Source organism: Oryzias melastigma, linkage group LG13, assembly GCF_002922805.2.
Source record: "Oryzias melastigma strain HK-1 linkage group LG13, ASM292280v2, whole genome shotgun sequence".
Taxonomy (NCBI): Eukaryota; Metazoa; Chordata; class Actinopteri; order Beloniformes; family Adrianichthyidae; genus Oryzias; species Oryzias melastigma.
The window spans coordinates 20,379,419-20,400,772 of record NC_050524.1 but is presented as its reverse complement, the minus strand read 5'-3'; the positions used below and the strand labels follow the sequence as shown (position 1 = coordinate 20,400,772).

Here is a 21,354-nt window from a genome sequence, read left to right as displayed (position 1 = left end):
GGGGGGGGGGGGGTTGATAGTAATTATTGATCGGATCATCCAGATGAAATGAGCTCTGCCACAGACGTAAAGAGGGGAACAAAAGCGAGTGACAGATTAAAGGAGCTCGTTTAGAGAAGAAGAGGAAACGCAGCTCAGTGACTAAAATGAGCCCAAAGAGATTGTTGGGCTTGATTGTTCCCTTTCACCCCCACCCCCCACCACCACCCCCTTCAGCTCATTTGTTTACCATCCGTATTCATGCCTTCCATTGTGTATTCATGCATATTCACCTTTTAATCCATCATCTCGTACGTTTGTGCTTCAGATAATTCACCTGAGCTCGGACGGAAAATCGTGGATTAATTATGTGACTTTTTTCCTAAAACGATGAAGTATTAGTGACTCCAGGGCCGTCCATGGATATACAAGGAGATGAGGAAACATCCTCACCACTACAAACAGAGCTGAAAATGCTGTTTGGTCGGGGGGGTGGTTAAAGTAACTATTAGGATCATCTGGCCTAAGTATCTTGAAGAATAGCCCAAAAAATGATCAGGTTTTGGACCAATGGCTTACGCTTCTAACAGGTTCACTGCACTATTACAAAAAGGTTTTATGGTTCTGGAAAATTTTGGTAGGGACATCAATACTCGAAGAGACGGATAACTCGGTACAAAAGCTGTTTAAGTGTTTCTTAGTTCAGTTTTATTGTCAAGTCCAGATTACTGCAGAAGTTCAGTAGTTTTGATATTGCCCAGTAGGATTGGATGGAAGCTTTATAGTCCAGTATTTTTGTACTAATAGTGCTTTTTTGGCTGTATGTGGTATTTACATTTAGTAGATCCTTCACTCCAAAGTAATTTACAATTAACATACAGAAATATAAGTCAATATCATCCAAGTACAGGAACAAAAGAAAGAGATGTTTGAGCGTTTGCATGTGGAGAGTTGAGAACTCATTTCACCACATTGGATCACAAAGCTGAAAAGTGGTTTTCAACTGCATGGAGCAGTCTCCACTAGCTGCTGTTCATCGGCAGAGAGCCGTGAACAGAAGCGTGGAAAGAGGGTGTTCAGGTAAGAGGGTGCTATTGAGTTGGCCCCTCTGTAGACATCTGGCAAGGGTTTGAATGTAATGCATGCTGTCAGAAGAGATCTGAGCAGCTGTGTGACATCTGTCCTCTCTGTTAGAGGATCATCACATTAACTGAAGGGCAACTGATTGCAGAAGGAGCTGAACAGGATTATCCAAAAGTACTAGCTGCTCTGAAGGGAAATTCTAGGCAATATAATCCCTTTTCAGATTTAGTAATGGTAGCCACCAGATGTCTCCAGATCAGATGTCATGAAGTGATGCCCATCCATCCTATATGTTCTCTCTTAGATCCTGAAACACCTTAATTCACACTGGCCTCAGCAACACAAGTTCAAGCAACCACTTCCAATGAAAAGTCTATGTGCGTTTTGGGCTTCTCCCTGTACATAACACTCTGGTTCACAAATCGCCACGGAAGTTTTTAAGTCCGCTTTTCAGGCTCAAGCATTTTCAGGCTTTAACCCATTTGGAAGTTAAACCATTTGAGAGCAATCAGGGAGTCAGAATTGGTAATAACTAATAATTGCAGTTTGTGTACAGCCAGAATTATTTGACACCAATCCATCCATCCATTTTCTAAACCTGTTTTGTCCCTTTTGAGGTCATGGAGCTGCCAGAGCATATTCTGGCCACTCGTGGATGAAGGCGGGATACAACCCCGGACAGGTCGCCAGTCCGTCGCAGAGCCTCAATCATACACCCATACACACTCAAATTGACAACTAGGGCCAATTTAGACTAACCAATCAACCTATGAAGCATGTTATTGCACAGTGGGAGAGAAGAAGTCAGAGGATAACATGCAAACTCCACACAGAAAGGTCCACCTTTGGGGATTCTGTCCCCCAGCCTGTACTTGAACCAGGGCCCTCTTGAAGTGAGGCAAGATTGCCGTGTGCATTGTGCAGCCGATTTAAGACACAGAGTCGTTTACATATATCGGATTAGGGCTGTGAAAGAATATGCCAAAAGCAAGTTCTTGAACAGGTGTCAGATGCCCAGTGTGTACTTAGCATCAGACTTTCAATGTTACAAAAGAATTACCTTCTGATTTGCACTGGTCTTTTATTCCAAATGTAATAAACCTGCGTTTAACTTCTTTTACCAAATCTTGACTGAACAAAGAACTTTATCTTAAGTGAAGGGCTGAGTGCATAGAACTGGTTTGAAGATGTTTGGTTATTTGTCATAGAACCAACACTAAGTATGAAAAGAACCTCAATAAGATACCTGTTATTCTTACTTACTAATGAAAAGCAAACACACAAAAGTGAATGCATGACTATCAAGGTGAATGAAAGACCTTTACAAGTTTGATTGGTTCTTAAAAATAGAAATGAATATTATACTTTATGTAATCCAGATCCTAGCATATTTGTGCAAAAGATTTTGCAAAAAATTGCAGATTACAAAGTTAAAGTATTGAATCTTGAAACTATCAACTATTCTTTATCTGATAGAATTCGTTTTTGTTCTTGGGTTGCAGTTCCTTGACAGACATGAGCTTTCAAAAAGCGGCCGTGGCTCAGAAGAACAGAGAAGATGGACAGATGAAGCAGGAGCAGAGATGAGCTGTAAGAGGCACCGAGGAGGGGCGGTTAAGTGCTCTCAGGAGAGCAGACTGTGGTTAAGGATTATTAAATGGGATCAATAACTAACAAGGCTTCTGCATGCACAAACACACCCACACATGCAGCCTCCCTTTCTTTCCCCTTTATTCTCCATCCTTCCATCCGCTGTCCCCCGCTCTCCCCTTTGGTCCTTCTGCTGAGCTTGTTCTTTGCATGCCTCAGCTTTTTTAATGGTCTGTCTTCATGTTGATCTTTGAAAACTTTGTAACTTTTCTAGTAAGAGACAGCGAGTTGATACTTCGGCCACGCTCTACGATGACAGTTACTGTCTTCTAGGTATCTTTTGAAACTATTTCCAGTTTTGTTTCTGCTTCATGCGGAATGGATGCTTGAAAAATTGTTCTGAGAGCAAGTTTGTTGTTTTATTAAGGACCCATTACTGCACAATTGTACAGTTAACTGCTGACTTTAGAGGTAATGCTTTAACCACACATAGTGGTTTAAATACTTTTACTAGACTTTTTCTGACACAAATGAGTCAGAAATAGAGTCGACTGATTAAACGAAGAAATGTGCAGCAGAGCTGAGGAGCCTTGAACTTAGCTCCCCTGAAGGAGGACCAAACAAAAGTTAAAGAAATGAAAGCTTGATAGCAGAAGGGTTCAGGAAACTGACAGAAAGGCCTTAAACATGGAAACAGGATGAACTGAGACCGCCTCGAGTGCAGAAGTCAGTTTGTGAAGGAATCTATACAATATGTAAGGAAATTAATAAGAAATGTAGAACCACTATCAAATATAAAGGGAGAAAAATTTTGAAATTTGACCAAGAAGACACCAAATGACCGAAAATTGAACTGGATGAAACAACTAAAGCGACAAATGTCAGAGACATTCAGAGGTCATAGGTAATTGGCATAAAAGCTTTAAGTCAGGCTGAGAGCTCATATAACTATCAGTTGCATTGTTTCCCACTGGACGGCATAGTGGTGTAGTGGTTAGCACCCTCGCCTCACAGCAAGAAGGCTCTGGTCCAAATCCCAGCTGGATCCCTTCTTTGCAGGGTGTTGCATGTTCTCATCATGTATTCGTGGGTTTTTTCCAGGTACTGTGTGAGGAAACCAGAGTCCCTGGAAAAAACTTTGCCCAACAGTAGCTGGGATAGGCTCCAGCAACTCTGTGTCCTCTAAAGGGATTAAGGAAGTTCAGAAGACGAACAGATGAATGAATGGATGGACGGAAAGACGTAAGGACGGACAGACAGATGGACGGATGTATGGATGGACAGATGTTTCCCACTAAAATTTTTCTGTAACAAGATGTGGATCAGAGATTCACAAGCAGGTGTGAATGCACGAGAGCAACAACTCATTTGTCCCTCTTCGCTTTGTAATTCCAGTTTAATGGACAGCAATTGTCTGCAGACTTTCATGATAGGTTGGATCAGGACAAAATGAAAAACATGCAGCATGCTGTTCCTTAAATTAATGCCTTCAAATTTTTGGTGAACAAACATTAAAGTCTATTTCTCCCAGTTATACATGTACAGGAAAGAGTTCTGATCCATTCCAGACCTGTTTGTCTTCTCAGTGGAAGTTCCCTGTTCCTGTAAAGGACGGGTTACTGTAATCGCTGCAGCTTTTTATCCACAGATACCATGATGCTAAAAACAATCACTGCCTTCTATAGAAGCCGTCCTCAGTGACATCAGTCAGGAAAAGGGTTCATGTGTTGGTGAGAGGGAGGGGGCTGAAGTGACTGAAATCTCTGCAGTGAGGCGATAGGAGGAGAACAACAAAAGGGGTGAGTGCGGCTATTGGATGGATGGACAGATGAAAGACAGGACGATGAGGAAGAAAGGAGAGGTGGATGCCAGGAGAGCTGCTGTGAGGTGATAGTGACAGAATTGGGTGGACAGGAGAGGATGGGAGTGATGCTGAAATGGTGCACAGGTGATGGACATGTTGATTTCCAAATGTTGCAGTTTCTCAAGAAGAACGGTTGTTAGAATAAGAATTAAAAAAAAAAAGTGAAGCATTCAGAGATAAAATCACTGATATGACATATGAGTTTTCATCATGTGGTCAGAGCTTTGACTGTACTAGCCGAACTATCCAGACATCCAAACAGTTTACTTCACCATATTTTCACAGCCATGTTGGAGTCAGACACTGTCAATCAGCAGTGATGGGTCAGTCGGTCTGGGTTTCCATGACAACCACTCTCACCAATCAGGAGTGAGCTTGCTGGAAGGACACATCTCCCCACACAAATTAGGGCTTAAGATGTAAAACTCATCACTACACACTTTATACACTTCTCTCACAAACAAATTTGACACTTATCTCTCTTGTTTAAACTCTCAAAGTTCAAAAATATATAGAATATAAGTCCAGTTTTATAGAATGAAAACAAATATCTGATCACAATTAGACCTGCATGTATCAAATAGAGGCACAGACTGCAGAAAGCGCTCAGGTCATAGTTTGGGGACCCCTGCTCTAAAGCCTCGTTTCCACTGAGCGGTCTGATATGGTACCGACCAGTATTTTGATTGTTTCCATTGTAAAAGGGTCCTATTTAACAGTACCGAGCCATACCTCTTGGGGGCGCCCATCTGTTGTAGCACCATAGAAAAATAGAAAAGGACAGTTAGGGCGAAGCCACTGTTGCCACACATTGATTGGCAGAAAGTGATGACGACATTAGAACGTACTAATTTAACGCTATGATAGCGATTCTGTTTACTCTTCACAGCGGAATTCTTCTTAGCTGCCCGCAATCATCTTTTAAACATCATTAAATTCCCATTATACACGATGTACAAAAAGTAAAGCAAGAAAAAGACAAGTTGCTGGATGACCTCCACTGTTGTTGCTTTTCTAGTCGTCGCACTACAATGACGCAATGACACACTAGCAGTCTGCGCCGTGAAAACAAACCGTTCAGTGAAAGTGAGGCTTAACTGAGTGGAAACACTTGTCAGAATAAACTGGATCGTACTACTCCTTACCGTACCATAATGTACTGCTCAGTGGAAAAGAGACTTAATAAAGTCAATAGTATCATCCAAATCAAAGCCTAGAGAGCAGCAAATAGACAAATGTGTCTGAGGAGATAGTGGTTTTATCTAAATCATGTTTGGAGGAGGATGAATTGAAACTTGTTGACCGGGGAGGAACTTTTGGATGGAGGAGGGGTTCACATACTACACACGATCACAAAGCCATTTGTCATAGGTCCACCAAAAACAGGCTGACAGAAAAAAATATTATAATAACAAAAGTGATTAATACAAAAGCTTCAAGAGAGCAGGGCAGCTTTGTCCCCGGGTAAGCGTAGACAGGTGTGAGGCACACAGACGCAGTCAAAGAAGTCAAGTTTAAATCCCGCCATATGAAAAATTTTTACACTGCACAACCACGGAACAGAAGAATTAGTCATCATGCGGTTTCTAATCTACTAAAACACACTTCTGTTAATACACATAAAAACACACACTTCCGTAGGGCTTGATAAAGTAGCGACAGGCCAATCTGTCATGGCTGGCTGCCTGGTCATATGAGGTTAATAGATTCCGCTCCATCCCCCATCCCCTCCGCTTCCATCATCAGCAGCCCCTTACCCTGCTGGCAGATTACAGGAATTATCTCAGAGCAGAGAAAAACATGCGGCCATTCTATTAACAGTGACCTGCAAAGTCAATGCAAATGAGCTTCATTTAGTTATAATGTTAAACACATGCAGTCCAGTCAGCAGAAATGCACACTCAGTCCCCGCCGCACTTAATCAGTAACATGTTTTTCCAAAAGCGTAGACTCAGATTTGATCAGAAAAAAGCTCATCCTGGTGTCCTCTACAGAAAAAGCTGGTGTTGAGGTTTGCTGTGCAGCAGGTGTCAGCTGATGACCTCCTCCTGGTTATAATGAGCATTCACTGCCGTTTGTTCTGATCTGAGCGAGGGCTGCTGCTGGGCGACCAGCATCGACTCTGGTGGGCTGTGGTGACGAGTTCCCCTCGCCGTGGAGAGCATTCATCTTCAATGAAGGACTGCTTTACCCTCGAAGCTATGGGGCAGAACAACAACTTGCAGAAGGCAACAGTCTGGGGAACTTTATGTAAAGATTTGTTTGTCACTATGTCTTCCCAGCTACTGTAAGGAAGCTAACACTGCCACACTTTGGACAAGCTGTGTAATAGCAGGCATAGAACTTTAACCAGCATCTGTTAATCAGAAGTAATAATGATGTAGTGGTCATATAAGCAATAGAGAAATAAACATACTATTAAAAAAATGTCTAACATTCAAACATACATGTAGAGCATGGTAAAATGTTTAGAATAATCAATAGATTAAGCAATTTATTTTATGTTTTGAATAAATCACTGCTTATTCTTAAATAATTACTCAAAAACACCCACTGACCCACGGGAACGAAGGGAAAAAAAGAGAAGAAAGCAAGGAGCGAGTCATTAAACACTTAAATGGGTTTTCCTCTGACTGTGGACTTTTTCTGTATTTCATAATCAACTGTCTGCAGAAACTGAGGAACCTGTAAACGGTTTTACTTTCCAGTTCACCCCATGTTCCTTAAACTATTCTCCTTTTGCATCTTCTATGCACAGTAAGCAGTTTCTGTGACAGAAGACGCTCCTGAAAGAACGTCAAACATGAACCTCAAACGAAAAAGTGCTGAGACTTACCAGAGTATGAAAACCTACAGTCAGATGATGATTGGATGTGTATTTGACCACGTCCTTCTGTCAGTTTTTCACTGCTGCTTTGAAAGGATTGACAGGAAAGCTCTCAGAAATTCGTTTTAACAGAAGAAGAGGAAATCTGACCCATATTTGACCCAAATGACCCCTGTGTATGGATCGCTTTTTTTTTGTCTTCAGACTAAACACCACCTATTGTCAGCTTGTGTTGTTTCTCTAAGAATGCACCTCCTAAAAGGCAAGGAAATGCAACATTCTCCCTCTATTATTTGAATTCGTAGTTTGATTTAAAATAAAGAAACACTTTAATCCCCAAAAATGAGGACCCACCCCCACCAACAGACCTTTGGATCATGTGATGGACCTCTGGTGGTCTTTCTGCTGCATCATGTGATTGAGCTTAAGTGTGCAAAGTGCACATAAAAACAGCTAAAGCACAAAAGAAAGTCCAGACAGCAGTGCAGGCACCTGTGTGTGATTATAAGTGGAGAAAATAATCCCCTTATCAGTGTGAGGGTGGCAGACAGACACATGGAGGACGGGCTATCAGGATAAATGATGGCCGTATTGATCTCCGATGCCTCTTTATAGCTCTGTCGTGTCAGTTTAGGACCTCAGCAACACTGGCGTTGGAGACGCATCAATACTGAACTCTGGCACTCAGCATTACACAGCTGCAAACACTTGTAAAGAGGAGGACAAATAAAACAGGAAAACAACACCTGCTTCATCAAAAACATAAAGACTTTACACCTGTGCTTATAGGAGAGTAGCATATAGATGCCAATACAAAAGAAGATCAATGGACGCACATTAACACTTAGTAGTCCAGAGACTTTTTTACCTTTTTTTTCTATTTTACAATTTGGTCTGTTAATTTCACTATTTTTTGTGGCAATGCTTGATATCCTTATTTGTAGTAAAACATCCATTACATCCATTATATTACACAATAATTCCAGATCAAACCTGGAATTGTCCATAAGAAACTCAAAGTAGTAGATTTTATCATTTGTTTACTACAAAAATCACAAAAAGGGAGTATTTCTGTTGTATGGCGAATATGAAACATGTAGAGATAAAATACAAATGTATAAATCCAAAAACAAAGCAAAGACAAAGTAAAAACAATATGAAACGTATCTAAAAACAGGTGAAGATCCACTACACTATATGCAAGGTTCCGAAGAATTAAGTCTGACAGGAATCACAATTATGTGACATATCTCCCATGTTTGTTTCAAACCAAAAATATCAAAGCCAAAATTTTTGGTAACTTTAAGTTAAATTTTGAATGAAAACAATACTAATGGGGGGCGTTAGTGTCATTTCTATACATCTCTGTAAACAGAAGATGTGATTGGAAAACTCAACTGTGAATTCAGAGACTACTGAGGAATAAAAGCCGCTTAACAAACAATATCATCTGACTCGGTTAAAGACGCAAACGTTTCAAGAACATTTAAGTTTGGACTTAATCCGAACAAAAGATGATCAAGTTCCGAACAATTGATTGTTTCCAGGACTTGAAACATGAGCGCGTTTGTCCAATCTGGAAGGTTCTGTTTAAAACAGTATGACTAAAACTAAGACTGCTCAGGCCTCGGCAGGTATGGGAAAAGGTTTAAAGGCTCAAAGGTTACAAACTATAACTGGATAAAAGTAAAGGAGAGGTTTATTGTAAATGTCTTCTGGTAGAAAATCGAGAACTTTTGTTTTGTGGAAAAATACATCCAAAGCAATTTAGAAGCAAGTGCGGAAAAAACATTAAGCCTGAAGGAAGTATAGTAGTCCCTTGCTCTACCTTTCACAATCTCACTAATTTTTGTGCAATTTTAAATGCTTTTTTTTCTTTTACAGTGCATCATGTTCTGCATCTTGCTGGTTATTGACATTTTCGATCAAACTCCTCCGTACCTCATGTACAGAATGTGTTCAGTTCACTAAATCTGCATAAATCTTTCATCACAATCTTTGGTTTCATTTTGTAATACTGGACTTTTTTTCTTCGAAGGTTTGAACTTTGAGAGTTTAAAAAAGTGTGAAAATGTTCATGTCTGTCTGAAAAAATGTATAGTCTGTAGTGAGGAGTTTTACTACCTTAAAACATCTAGAACTAAGTATATAGCATTTGTTACACAGGCACCAAAACCTTGCAATTGCAAATGCTGTAAGCTGAATGTGACCACTTAAGATGCTAGAGATGACAGCTGAACATGCTGAACTTGATAGCTTAAAAAAAACTGAAGCTGATAGCTGAAAACCCTAAGGTGATAGCTTAATAAAATATTATATAATATAAATATTAAATAGCCAATGAAAACACAGTAAATACAAAACTAGCCAAAAAAGCTAGCATTTACATGTAATATTAGCTAAATGCCAAATAAGCCTGAGAAACTGGAAACATTTCTACTTTAGCAAAAAAAAAAAAAAAAAAACTTGCACAAAGCCTAGATGTTAGCTAAACTCCAAATTACTCAAACAATGGAAAAAATGTCTAATTTAACCAGAAAAGCTAGCATAAAGCTAATATATTATCTAAACTCCACTAATAGCCTAAAAAAACACAGTAAATGCCAAAATAGACAAAACAAACCTAGTATGCTAATGAAATATTAGCTAAATGCCAAATAAGCCTAAGAAACTGGAAAAATTTGTCATTTAGCCAAGAAAGCTAGCATATTGCTAAAATATTAGCGAAACTCCAAATTTAAAATTGGAATAATGACAAATTTAGCCAAAAATACTAGCATAAAGCTAATAAATTAATAAAATAGCCTAAAAAAACACAGTAAATGCCAAAATAGACCAAAAAAACTAGCATGTAAACAAAATATTAGCTAAATGCCAAATAGGCCTAAGAAAAATGTTTAATTTAGCCAAAAAAAAAAAGATTTTATCAATAAAGGGTTATTTTTGGAATGTAAATTCTGCAATTGACAAGGCTCTGTAGAAAATGTTCCTCGGTTTTTTCTGGCAGTTTTATTAGTAAAGTTTTTTTAGTAAAGAAAATCAAAACAGATTTCTTCTTCTGTGATGTTCCACACTGATAAAATCCCATTCCTTTGGCCTACTGGGTATTTCATAAATAAAGACACAGTAGAAAACATCATGAGCCTGATTTACTAAGATAACTAATATAGAGAGTAAAACTGCAAAGTCAGCAAACAGACTACTCGGGTCATTTGTTTGGGACAGATGCAAATGGAGATATGTAAAACAAGATTTAGTGTTTGCTGTGATTTGTACATTTTAAATCAATACAATTCAATCAATGCAATAGAGAAGAGAAGGAGCAGGAAGACCAGGATGTTTCTGGATAAACTGAAACGGTCTGTAGCTCTCAAAGATGCTTTTTCAAGTCTTATTCATGAGGTGTTTCCGGAGTGTCACTCCATGAGCCAACAACTGCACTTATCATAGCAAGCAACATTCTGGCAAGAGGGACTGAAGGTGGGGTACAATTTAGGGGGAGGGCTCTCAATGCCACCTGCCCTGAAGCTGAGCAGGTGAGGCCTGAAGAAGAACCCGCCCTTTCACAAAAACAGTTTCATACAATGTAGAATTTGTGTTGGCTTCTTTACAAATGTAGCAAAAACATGTTTCAAGCATTTTAGAGAATGAAAAAGATTTTAAGGTTGTCACAAACCGATCACAGGTGCAGGCCACGAGAACGCTCAGCAGATTGTAGATGATGAAGGTGAAGATGACTGCGGTGATGGTGCCACGAGGGATGGAGTAGCTGGGATTTTTTAGGTCGCCTGGTGGAGAGAAGCGTTTGAGCTCAAGTCCCTGCAAAAGTTCTGACGCAACACGTGGAGAAGCTTCGCTTACCAGACATGTTGGAGCCCGCCATGATGCCGGTGCAGCCATTAAACATCACGGCAAAGACGGTGGCAAAGGTCATCATTGTCTGTGTTGTGTAATCGACTACGTAGCCCCCTGCAGTGACACAGAAATGACTGCTCAGAGGACAACAGACACTCTTCTATGCTTCATGCTACACTTCTGTATTCAAACAGAACTTTCTGGAGAACACAGAGAATGGACAACAGCAGAGGTTTCTTTGTATGAATATTTTCTTAAGCTCGGCATAAAATATCTTTAACTTTTTATCAGTAGATTTGTGCAATCAGTTGAGGTTTTGGCTCACATTCAAACAAAAAACTACACCTTTTCAGGTAAACGTTCCGTCAAATCCTATCATTCAGTATGAAATTCAGTGAGTATGTGCTACCGGGAATGCATAAGGATTAATATAGGCTTCCACGTGGCCATGCTTGACTTACAGTAATTAGCTCAGTAATCATGTGCTTGAATATAAATCCCAGTAAACAGAGTGGAGCGCTTGGACAGTTTTTCTTGGACACATTCCAGAGAACATGCACGAGATTTAATTAAAAGATCAATCAAACGCGTTCTTAGCCTGTAGTGTTGGTGCTCAGGGATATGGATCAGGCGGGGGGGGGGGTCATGACCTGCTTCCGGAAAATGGTTTACGCTAACCTCGGCCAAGAACAGGACTGACGGTTGTTGGTCCTTTGTTTGTTACCGTTAACTGGTAACAAATCGGGTTAACGGAAACAGCAGGACGGCTTCAGAGTAGTTAGTAAATTATTTAATTAGAGGAAATTCAAACTGAACTGAAGTTCTAATTTGATTTTCAGCCTTTAGATTGTAAATTATTATTTTTCAAGTGCTAAATGTTATAAGGGTGTAGTGAAGAAGATCGTCCACATCAGTCATAAAACCGTCCACTTTCCTGTCTAAGATTTGGTCTTCACTTCTACAACCGAGACACTTTTTTAGAATCTTAATATTTTATTTCTATTTTGCCACTTCCGCTGATTTTCTTTTAGGATATCACAAGGACCACTTAACAAATGTGTGATTAAAACTGCCCCAGAGTTCAGACAGATCCATCACAGTCATCCTACAAATAGAGAACTTGGCCCTACTGGGGTTAAGACTGAAGATCTAAGGAAGTTAGTTGGAAGAAGAATGAGTCCTGTTCTCTGTCCAAACTTACAAAACTGGAAATTTACTATGACATCAAAATAAATAATCCATTTTGCAATTTTGGATTAAGTGCAAGACTTTTACTTTTGATTTAAGGTATCTGTTCCCTCTTTTCTGACACACTCGTCTACTCTTTGATGTGCAAATGATCTCGTCTTCATCAGCAAAAGCCACGTTTAATTTAAAGACTTTGCCATTGCCTCTGCTTAAAGTTTACATAAGAAAAAGACTTAAATTCCCTGCGAGTTAACCAAGCAGTTTTTCTACTTACCATTCAGGTTTCCCAGCAGAGTTTCCAACTTGAAGCCCGTGAAATTTGCCGTCCCATTATTGGGGCTTGGCAGCAGGATGGTTTTGGGCCGCACAGCAAAGAAGCTGACTAAGATTGTTACCAAAACGACCATGACAATCAGGAAGATGAGGAAGGTGGCCTTGGCATAGATATGGGCTCCGACCAGGCACACCAGAAGGCACAACAGGAGGATGCCGGTGCCGTACAGCAAAGACCACCAGTAGCCCGACGGCAGGATCTGATGTGAAGTTGGCGCCACTGTGTTGTCTAGGGTAAAAATAGAAGTTTTACTGTATCTTTTTTGTTTGTTTTTTAGCGAGATTCTCCTTGAGAGCATTATTTTTAAAACATGAAAAGGAGCTGTTCTCATGCTAGGAACTATCCAGCATCCCTGCTCTGTTGTGTCCAAGCAACCCTACTCAGCATTTACCTAAATACAAATAAAGAATTTATATATATATATATAGACACCTAAAATCTTTTAAGAATATTTTTCTTGTTACAAAAAATTACTAGATAAAAAAACAAAAAGATGGGTTTTATTACCCGTATGTCATAGTAATCAAAGTAAAAGAACAGTAAATAATTTTAATTTATCTGATTGCAAAATAAAAATGTCTTCATTTATCTCTCAAAATCAGAGATGTGTCAATAAACCCTGAAAATTGGAGATGATTCTGCATCTGAATAAGAGAAAGTCTCATAAAAGAAAATACGTAAAATAAACATTTTGCTTTTATTTTAATTTCTATAAAAATATTTTATTCTTTTTGCTTTATTCTGACATCTTGCAACTTTAAATTTAAGCATCAGAGCCAACAAAGAAGTGCTGAAGGCCTCTTCTTAGGAGTATATTTGTATAAACCCCTTTTGTATTTGAGGCTAAACTTCATTTATTTTAATTATATTTGCATAGATTTATTTATCAGTTTGGATGAAAGTTCACCTTCTGGGACTCCAAACGTGTCCATAATGGCTTCGACCAGACCCAGCACATAGAGGGCGCTGCCGCACACGTTAGCCAGGAAGAACATGAGGCCGATGCTGCCGCCAAACTCCGGACCAAGAGCGCGGCTGATCATGTCTGCGTTTTGTGTTAAGAACAAGAAACCTTTTGACTTTTGGGCGGCCATTTATAATATCTCTGCTGTACGAACAGGAAAACACTCCGATGCTATGATGGGATCAGTATCCTACTGATATGACTGGGGAATTTCAAAATAATCCAAAATCTGCCACACATGTTGAAATGAAAAACTCCTTGGGTGTGTCATAAACAGCATCATTAATTCTGATAATAAATCACAGGAAAAATTCATTACAAACTCTTTCTTTATGTTAAACATAACAAAATGTGTTTTTTTTTTCCCCAAAGTAATTAATTCGACCAATGTAAGTGAAAATAAATCTGATTACACAAATGTTTTGCCTTCAGTGTGATCAGTGTTAAAGCAGAGTGAGGAGCTTGAAGGAACTTCTTTCAGCATTATTGCTGCTGCGTTAACCTGAACAGAGGCAGAGAAGAAAAAGAATGTGTGACACCGACCGTCTCTTTAATGAAGCCTGCACGAGTCCATGAACATCTGACCTCCTCATGTTTTCATGGACTTATACAAGAACTTCTTGAAATAGCAGCACTGAAACTAACACTGCAGATGATGTTTGCTGTGATGAGGATGTGAACCGCAAGAAATTCATGATGGGCTGAAGTTACTGAACCTGGAACGGTTTAGACGTGGTGAGTTTGTGATGTCAGCCTTGTTGCTGGCCTCCTAGTTAGTAAAACATTTCTTTCTCATAAAAGCAGGAGAGTGGAGAGTAAAGGTGCAACAGATCACTGACTGTATATAGAGAACCGGACTAAGTGACCCCTCCCCCCTGGCATTTCAAACAGGAAGTACCTGCTGATTCCAAAAGGCCAAAATCCCAAAACTTCTATAGAGAAATAAATAGTTATTAATCGGTCACTCTATTTGTCAGAGAATCCAATCTTGCTTTGATAACTTTTTGTGACATGTTCTTGAGTATCCTCTTTTTTTCATGATACGTATGCTGTAAGGTGAGTGGGGCTGTGTTGCTAGAAATAGATTAATCGACCTGGATCAATCTTACCTTAATGAAAAATCAAAAATCGATCCATAAAAGCAGAGATCGATCTGATGTGTTAAAGTCCGCTAACTTAATACTAACGTATAATGGGATATCCCATAGGATGGCAAATGCTAACACTTGGTCAACCTAAACATACATTGCTGACTAAATGAACAGCTTAATATACTCACAGGTATGAATTTTCTAAACTATTTTGAGATTAAATATTTTTTTAAAGTAACTATTTATGCTCTAAAGCACATTTTTTTGCTCATACTTTCTTCTTCTTCTGGAATAAGATGTAATGCTATAGTGCCATCGCCACCTAGTGGCCAAACTGAAACGCCCTCAATCCATCTAACACTGTAAAAAATCTCATTATAATTCCAAAAATATTTTTTACCGTATGTTAACTGTATCTGATTAATATGAAAATCTTCAAAACATTTATAGATTGTTAATGAATTTATAAAAAAATATAGTCAATGGACCGGACATTTGGGTCAAAGAAGAAGAAGAGATGTTCAGAGAAAAGAGCGCAGAAATTTGAGGAAACAATAGAACCTAATGGCAGAGGTTATGATAGGATACTATAAAGGCTTTTGGACTGTGATGTTAGGTTTCAAGCACAGGAGTATGATATTTGAGAACTTTTTAGAAGTTTTAATTCCAAGTTGATCTGGAATGACTTCAGAAGAACTGAGGGGTTGGGAGGTGGAAAGTCCATAAATGGTGCTAGAGGCCATACTGGATTTGACATGGATTCCAGCTGAATTAAACTCGTTTCCTCTTTCACGGAGGATTGTAGTGCAGAAGATGATCCAATCAAGCTTCACTGAGTCAGTACTTGACTTGAACAGTGAAAAAATCCTGAGTTTGGAGGACAGAGATCTCCACACGTCTCCTGATCCCTCCATGGTGGTAGTCACACGCCAAAGAAAGGATACAATAGGCTCCCCCTGCGTCCAGAGCCCCATTAGTGGAGATGGCACAGACCGACAGCACGGTCATGGAGATGATGAAGTAGGCAACCAGTAACATGGCAATTGTTTGATACAATCCGGCCTGTCCCACCACAAATCCTGAGGAGATAAAACCACACAGTCAGATCAGTAATTGATCGCCTGAGAAGAAAGGTTCTTTGGAAATTCCCCACAGGACACGTCAATCTACGACTACCACTCTCTGAACAAACAACTCCCTTTTGCTGTTTGCAGTAAGTTCACACTATCTAATGTAAAGTTCCACTGTGAAACCTGCGGAAGAAAACGGTTGATTAGAACAGGAAAGGCCTGGGGTTGTTTCATCTGACAGGAACTTGGTTCTCCTCATTCAAGCCCTGATGTTGTTATCACTAATCTGGAGCAGGAATAGACGTTATCCACATTTAAAACCAAAAAAAGCCATGAAGTCCCACAGTTGTATCAAAAATTAACAAAACGGTTGCCATAACCAGCATATGTCCGTCAATAAAGAGCTTTGGGGTAAAGTTTTCCAAAGAGAAATTCTATGAGATTCAAACATCTCCTTTCAATTCCTCTGAGACTTAAAGATCCACTCTAATAAAGAAAGTTTTTTTTATTTTTTTGTTTGTTTTTTTACATTTTCTCGTGGTAGTTTTCTGATGAATGTGGAGATATGTAAAGAAAATTGAGAATAAATTGCATTTCTGAGTATTACTTTATTCAAATCATTGTGAATCAGGAGAAGAGAAAGAAATGTTTGAAAAAGATCGTATTTATGACAGAAAATACAATGGGAGGGGCCAACAGCTCCCAGCCCCATTCTGATTAATCCACTTGCAGACAAAAAGATCCACGAACGTCTTCATTATCCTCATCTGAGCTCGAATCTGGATCAAAACTGTACGGCTAGATTACTCCAATATTGCTCACTATTTTTGTTGCACTGCTAATGTTAGCTTGGTGGTTTGAGGGGCTGTAGTGGAGGAGCTTTTATTTTGACAGAGATGGGTGACAGGAAGTGGGGTCGGGCTGCCCCACACCGCCACAACTCAAATGTGAATTTCTAATGAGCTCTTTCCGCTCTGCAGAAACTATGTCCTAGAAAACCACACAGGTTTATGGATTTTAGCTAAAATAGTATAAGCATAATTAAAAGACCGATGGGAACGGTTTGAAAATGGATCAAAAGACTGCTTAAACTGCTCTAAAACCTCAAAAGCATCACATGTCTTTTATGAATTCTGGAATATTTCATCAGACTCTAGATTAAATGCACATTATTACCCATGATGACTAAACTCTGCTATGGAGACATAAAAGTGCAGAGATCAGCATCATGAAGGTTCCTCTGAACCATCAACCCCTTTGGTTTCAAACAGGAAGGAGGAAGGCTAAAACTTTAAAGCCATTAGACGAGCTTTATGTTAAATATTTATGTATATTAAGGGTGCTGGGCGATATGGAAAAAAATGTATATCACGATATAAATGATTTCATATAACAATAACAATATATATCACGATATACTAAAATAAAGTATATTTTTAGCTATTCTCTTTACAAAATTGACAAAAATGTCCTCACTTAGTTTTTTCTGACTTTATATTTTCAAGTGACATGTAACTGAATCATTCAAAATGAGAAATATTTTTTGAAGTGCTCAACAGTTTCAAGTTTCTTCGTAGGATAACAAATTTTTGCACAAATTGTGAAAATTTTGTGTCTGACAACAAATTAATTGAAAACGTTACTTGTAAATGCAGTTTTGAGCTTTATTTTCTTTATTTATGTCCTCCATCATATACAAAAATGCTACAAAAACATGCTAAAAAACATAATTTTAATCTGAGTGGGTCTTAAAGAAACTGAAAGCAAAACATTTTAAACACAGCAAGTCCTCGTGAGACACTTTAAGGAAATCCTGCAAAATATTTGTAAAGTCAGATGACTGATGTTCATCTGGTAAAACCCACTGAACATGTTCAGTGTCAGCAGGCTGAGACGAACGACACCATGATGGAAGTATTTCACTGCAGGAACAGGAAGACACGTAAACTTTAGATAATAAATAGTATTATCAGGAAGGAGAAACGCAGAGAAAACGTCTCAGCTAAAAAGTTCTAGACTTGACACAAAAGATGCAAAGCAGAATGCCACTATAGTTACAAGAATAAGAATAACTTTATTTGTCATTGTACATTATACAACTAAATTGAGTCCAGACCTCTTCCGGTGCGATTGTAAATAAATAAATAAAATAGAATAAAATAAAATATCTAACCAAATGGATAAATTCAAACGCATACATCAAAACAACCATACAAAGAAATTAAAACAAGGATTTAAAAAAACAAGTAGATGTTTTGGAGAAACCATCATCAATGGTGGAGTTAAAAGATAACCCCTGAGGATGGACGCCAAAACCGTCTGACAAAACCTCAAAAAACATGCAAAAGTGTCTGAATTAAGAACAAAAATAAAAGACTTTTGTAGGAAACAAAATCTAAACCAACCTAAAAGACCTGAAATATGTGCCTAAATGTCAGAATAAACTGTAAATCCATCAGACATATCTGGCAGGAGTTTCACATCCACAATGAAACAGCTTCAAGTTCCTGTGCAGTCTAACGTGGAAACGGCAGAGCGGCAGCTGGGGAGTCCTGAGTGTGTAAGCGTTTCTGTCCCTGTTTAAAACCAGCTGACAGCTCACGAGACTGGGGTGGGGGTGGGGGTGCTAAAAAAGACAGAAGACAACTACCGAGCAAAAAACACAGCAAAACAGCAGCTTTAATGGTAACAGAAGGTCAACATACTCATTCGCATGTATGGTTGCAGCTCCACAGAAAACTTTGACCTGATCCACTATAAAAAGAGGAGCTCTTATTTTGACAGGTCCACCTGTAAAGCAGGTGACAGCTGTCTTAACAGTAGAGGTTTGGGCCTCCAGCTTTTCAAAATAAAACTTGAAGCTGCAATACAACAGAAACTTTGTGCAAACTAAGCACAAATCTGCAGCTGCAATAGAATCAGAACTGAGTGATCATGAGTTCATGAGTGTGTGTCTTTTAACAAGACAGAAAATAGGAAAATGTTTCCATTAATTTGAAAAGAGCAAATGTTTTTGACCGTCAAGGTGGCGAGGGTTAGGGTTAGGGTTAGGGTTAAAAATATGTTGTGCAATTTATTTAACATAAATCATATCCACAGTGCAATTGCTTCTTTTTTTTCATCTCTTCTTTTTTGTATTTTTTATCTTATTTTGCTCTGTTGTAAATATGTAAATTGTTCCAATTTTTACGTATCTGCAATGCTGCTGTAACACTGAAATTTCCCCACCGTGGGACGAATAAAGGACTATCTTATCTTATCTTATCTTATCTTCATAAAAAGTATTTTATTCTATGAAGGAAAAGGTTCAGAAGTAGCAACTTTTTAAATTCAGCCAAAAACAAACTCCTGAAGACAGAAAAGCCAAACAGTAAAGGCTTGAGTCACGATGTCTAAACGTAAAAATTCAATCAAACCAGACAAACACTGAATGAGGATGGGTTGGTGAGACAGACACAGCCAAAGTTCTCAAGGTGTAGAACATCAACCAAAACTTGACTGTTTTACCCCATTTTCCATAATTAATCAGCTAATGTGGGCAAAAAAAGCACAATTATTAAAAAAAAATTGTAAAAAAAAAATCCTTGAAACACCTGAAAAACCCTTAAAGACCGCCTTTGATCATATTTTAATCTGTAATAAAATCATTCCCAGTGGACATTTCATTATGATTGTGAAGTTAGAGCAGCAGGAGTTCATCACAAATTCATCACTGAGTTGTGGACGGGACTGTTTACAGGTGGTAAGCCTCCACTAATATCCCATTATCCCTTTGTTTACATTCTCTCCTGCTAGCTTACAGCCCTTCACAATCCCAATTTAACATTACTGGTGCAACAAAAATGGCGAGCAATATCGGAGCTATCTAGCCGTAAAGTTTTGAGCCAGATTCCAGCTCAGACGAGGAAAACGAAGACGTACACGAATCTATTTTTCTGCAGTTTCTACATCACCACTGATAGCTTTTTCAAACAGCATTTTTTTTCATCTGCTCCTGATTAACAATTAGAATAAAGAAATACTGTAAAACACAGTTTTAGTCTTAAATTATTTCATATATATCATGAGAAAAATGCTACGAGAACATGTTAAAAACACCCAAAAACACAATTTTTATTGGAGTGGATCTTTAACCCTTTAACACGGATACTTATACAAAAAAATCTTTAACATACTGTAACTTTGTTAATCGTTAACACGATCAGCGTAATTCCAGCAGAAAGCTTTCTGTTCGGTCACACCCAGGTTATGCATCATGACAGTTCTTATATGACTAATATTCATAAAACAAAGTAAGAAGAAATGCACAGTTGTGTGTGTTTTTCCCCCTAATATCAGGGGTTATATTTGTCATTAGCTGATGCTACATGGAGTACTTGTTATACTCTTTATGATAGGAGTAAACCAAATGTATACACATTTAGGAAGGAAAATTTGTCACATAATTTTCATTAGAAGTTGAGTTTGTGTCTATTTGTAGTTATTTAACTCTTAATTATTTTTTTTATGCTACATACATTATATTAATAACGGATTTATGTCCTAAAAAGATTGTTTTCTGAGTTTGGAAGTGTCAGTTGTGTACTAATCACAAGGTTGGGGGTTCGATTCCCAAGGTTTCCATCTATCAGTTGAGCATGTTCATAATAAAGAGATTATAGGTTCATTTCTGCAAAGTAACTCATGAAACTGATGTGTGCTGTTGGAAAACTTCTTAACTTACTAAAGTTGTGTTCCAACCTAGTTTTTTATTATTATTATTTTAATCCAAGTATTGTCTCCTTCCTGCTACCAACCCAAAGTGGCCAGAACTCACCGATCCGGAGGAACAGCACCACGCTGAACATGGACAGCAGAGTGGGGATGACCACCCCGAAGAACGTCGACAGCTTCCGCTGCTGCCGCTGCGGCCCGCCGGGCCTCGTTCGGGGGCTGCCGGGCCGCCGCTCCGGGGCCTGGCCGGCCGAGGGGGACCGCGGCTCGGACTCATTCACGCTGGTGCAAAGCCGGTAGTGGAGGAGGGGGGTCCGCTCCGTCATGTTGGTCTGGTCTATTTCCTGCAGAACCTGCGCGAGTCCCGCGGGATTACTTCATTTATACCACCCCTTAATATTAATAATTCTTCTAATCTAAAACATAGAAAAACTGAACTAGTTTCACTTTTTTCTCACAGCTTAAGTTTACTTTTCGCAGTGAAAAAATGGTTATTTTGGATTTATTTTTAAAAGTATCTGAAAACACAATCAGCGCCGTATAATAACATAATGAAAACAGCGATTTATCGATTACATATCAGGTCCAGCAAACGCCGGCGGCTTCCTTCTATCCAGCCATAGAGGTGAAGTTTTTGTAGTGATTAGCTGTGGGACAGAAAGTCATGTGACACACTAACCACTTCCGACTATGACTTTCAGTATAAAAGCACAAAAGGGCCTTTCTTCTGGATTTAAAGAGGCGTAAAAGTTTTAATGTGAAACAAAGTTAACAGTTTCCGCTTTTGCTCGAGTCC

The 21,354-nt window shown here is 38.8% G+C and overlaps 1 protein-coding gene and 1 long non-coding RNA gene across 3 annotated transcripts in view; one reads left to right on the top strand and one right to left on the bottom strand.

The window, feature by feature from the left end:
* The window catches only part of LOC112149808, a 13,506-nt gene extending 10,689 nt beyond the window's left edge, over nucleotides 1-2,817 (top strand). The window contains exon 3 of the long non-coding RNA XR_002919848.2: nucleotides 2,565-2,817. This is a non-coding gene — a long non-coding RNA (uncharacterized LOC112149808). The remainder of the gene's footprint in view (nucleotides 1-2,564) is intronic.
* Nucleotides 1-21,238, bottom strand: part of zgc:153039 (uncharacterized protein LOC767698 homolog) — a 63,358-nt gene extending 42,120 nt beyond the window's left edge. The window contains exons 1-7 of one of the 2 annotated variants that reach the window (XM_024277747.2): nucleotides 21,135-21,238; nucleotides 20,662-20,911; nucleotides 15,720-15,854; nucleotides 13,628-13,765; nucleotides 12,661-12,948; nucleotides 11,205-11,312; nucleotides 11,020-11,131 (exon numbers count right to left, since the gene is read on the bottom strand). In XM_024277747.2, coding sequence (XP_024133515.1) covers nucleotides 11,020-11,131; nucleotides 11,205-11,312; nucleotides 12,661-12,948; nucleotides 13,628-13,765; nucleotides 15,720-15,854; nucleotides 20,662-20,884 — 1,004 coding nt within the window. In that variant the 5' untranslated portion in view covers nucleotides 20,885-20,911; nucleotides 21,135-21,238. Of the gene's footprint in view, nucleotides 1-11,019; nucleotides 11,132-11,204; nucleotides 11,313-12,660; nucleotides 12,949-13,627; nucleotides 13,766-15,719; nucleotides 15,855-20,661 lie in introns of both variants that reach the window. The other variant, XM_024277746.2, reaches the window with a different exon arrangement.
* Between the last annotated feature and the right edge of the window lie 116 nt (nucleotides 21,239-21,354).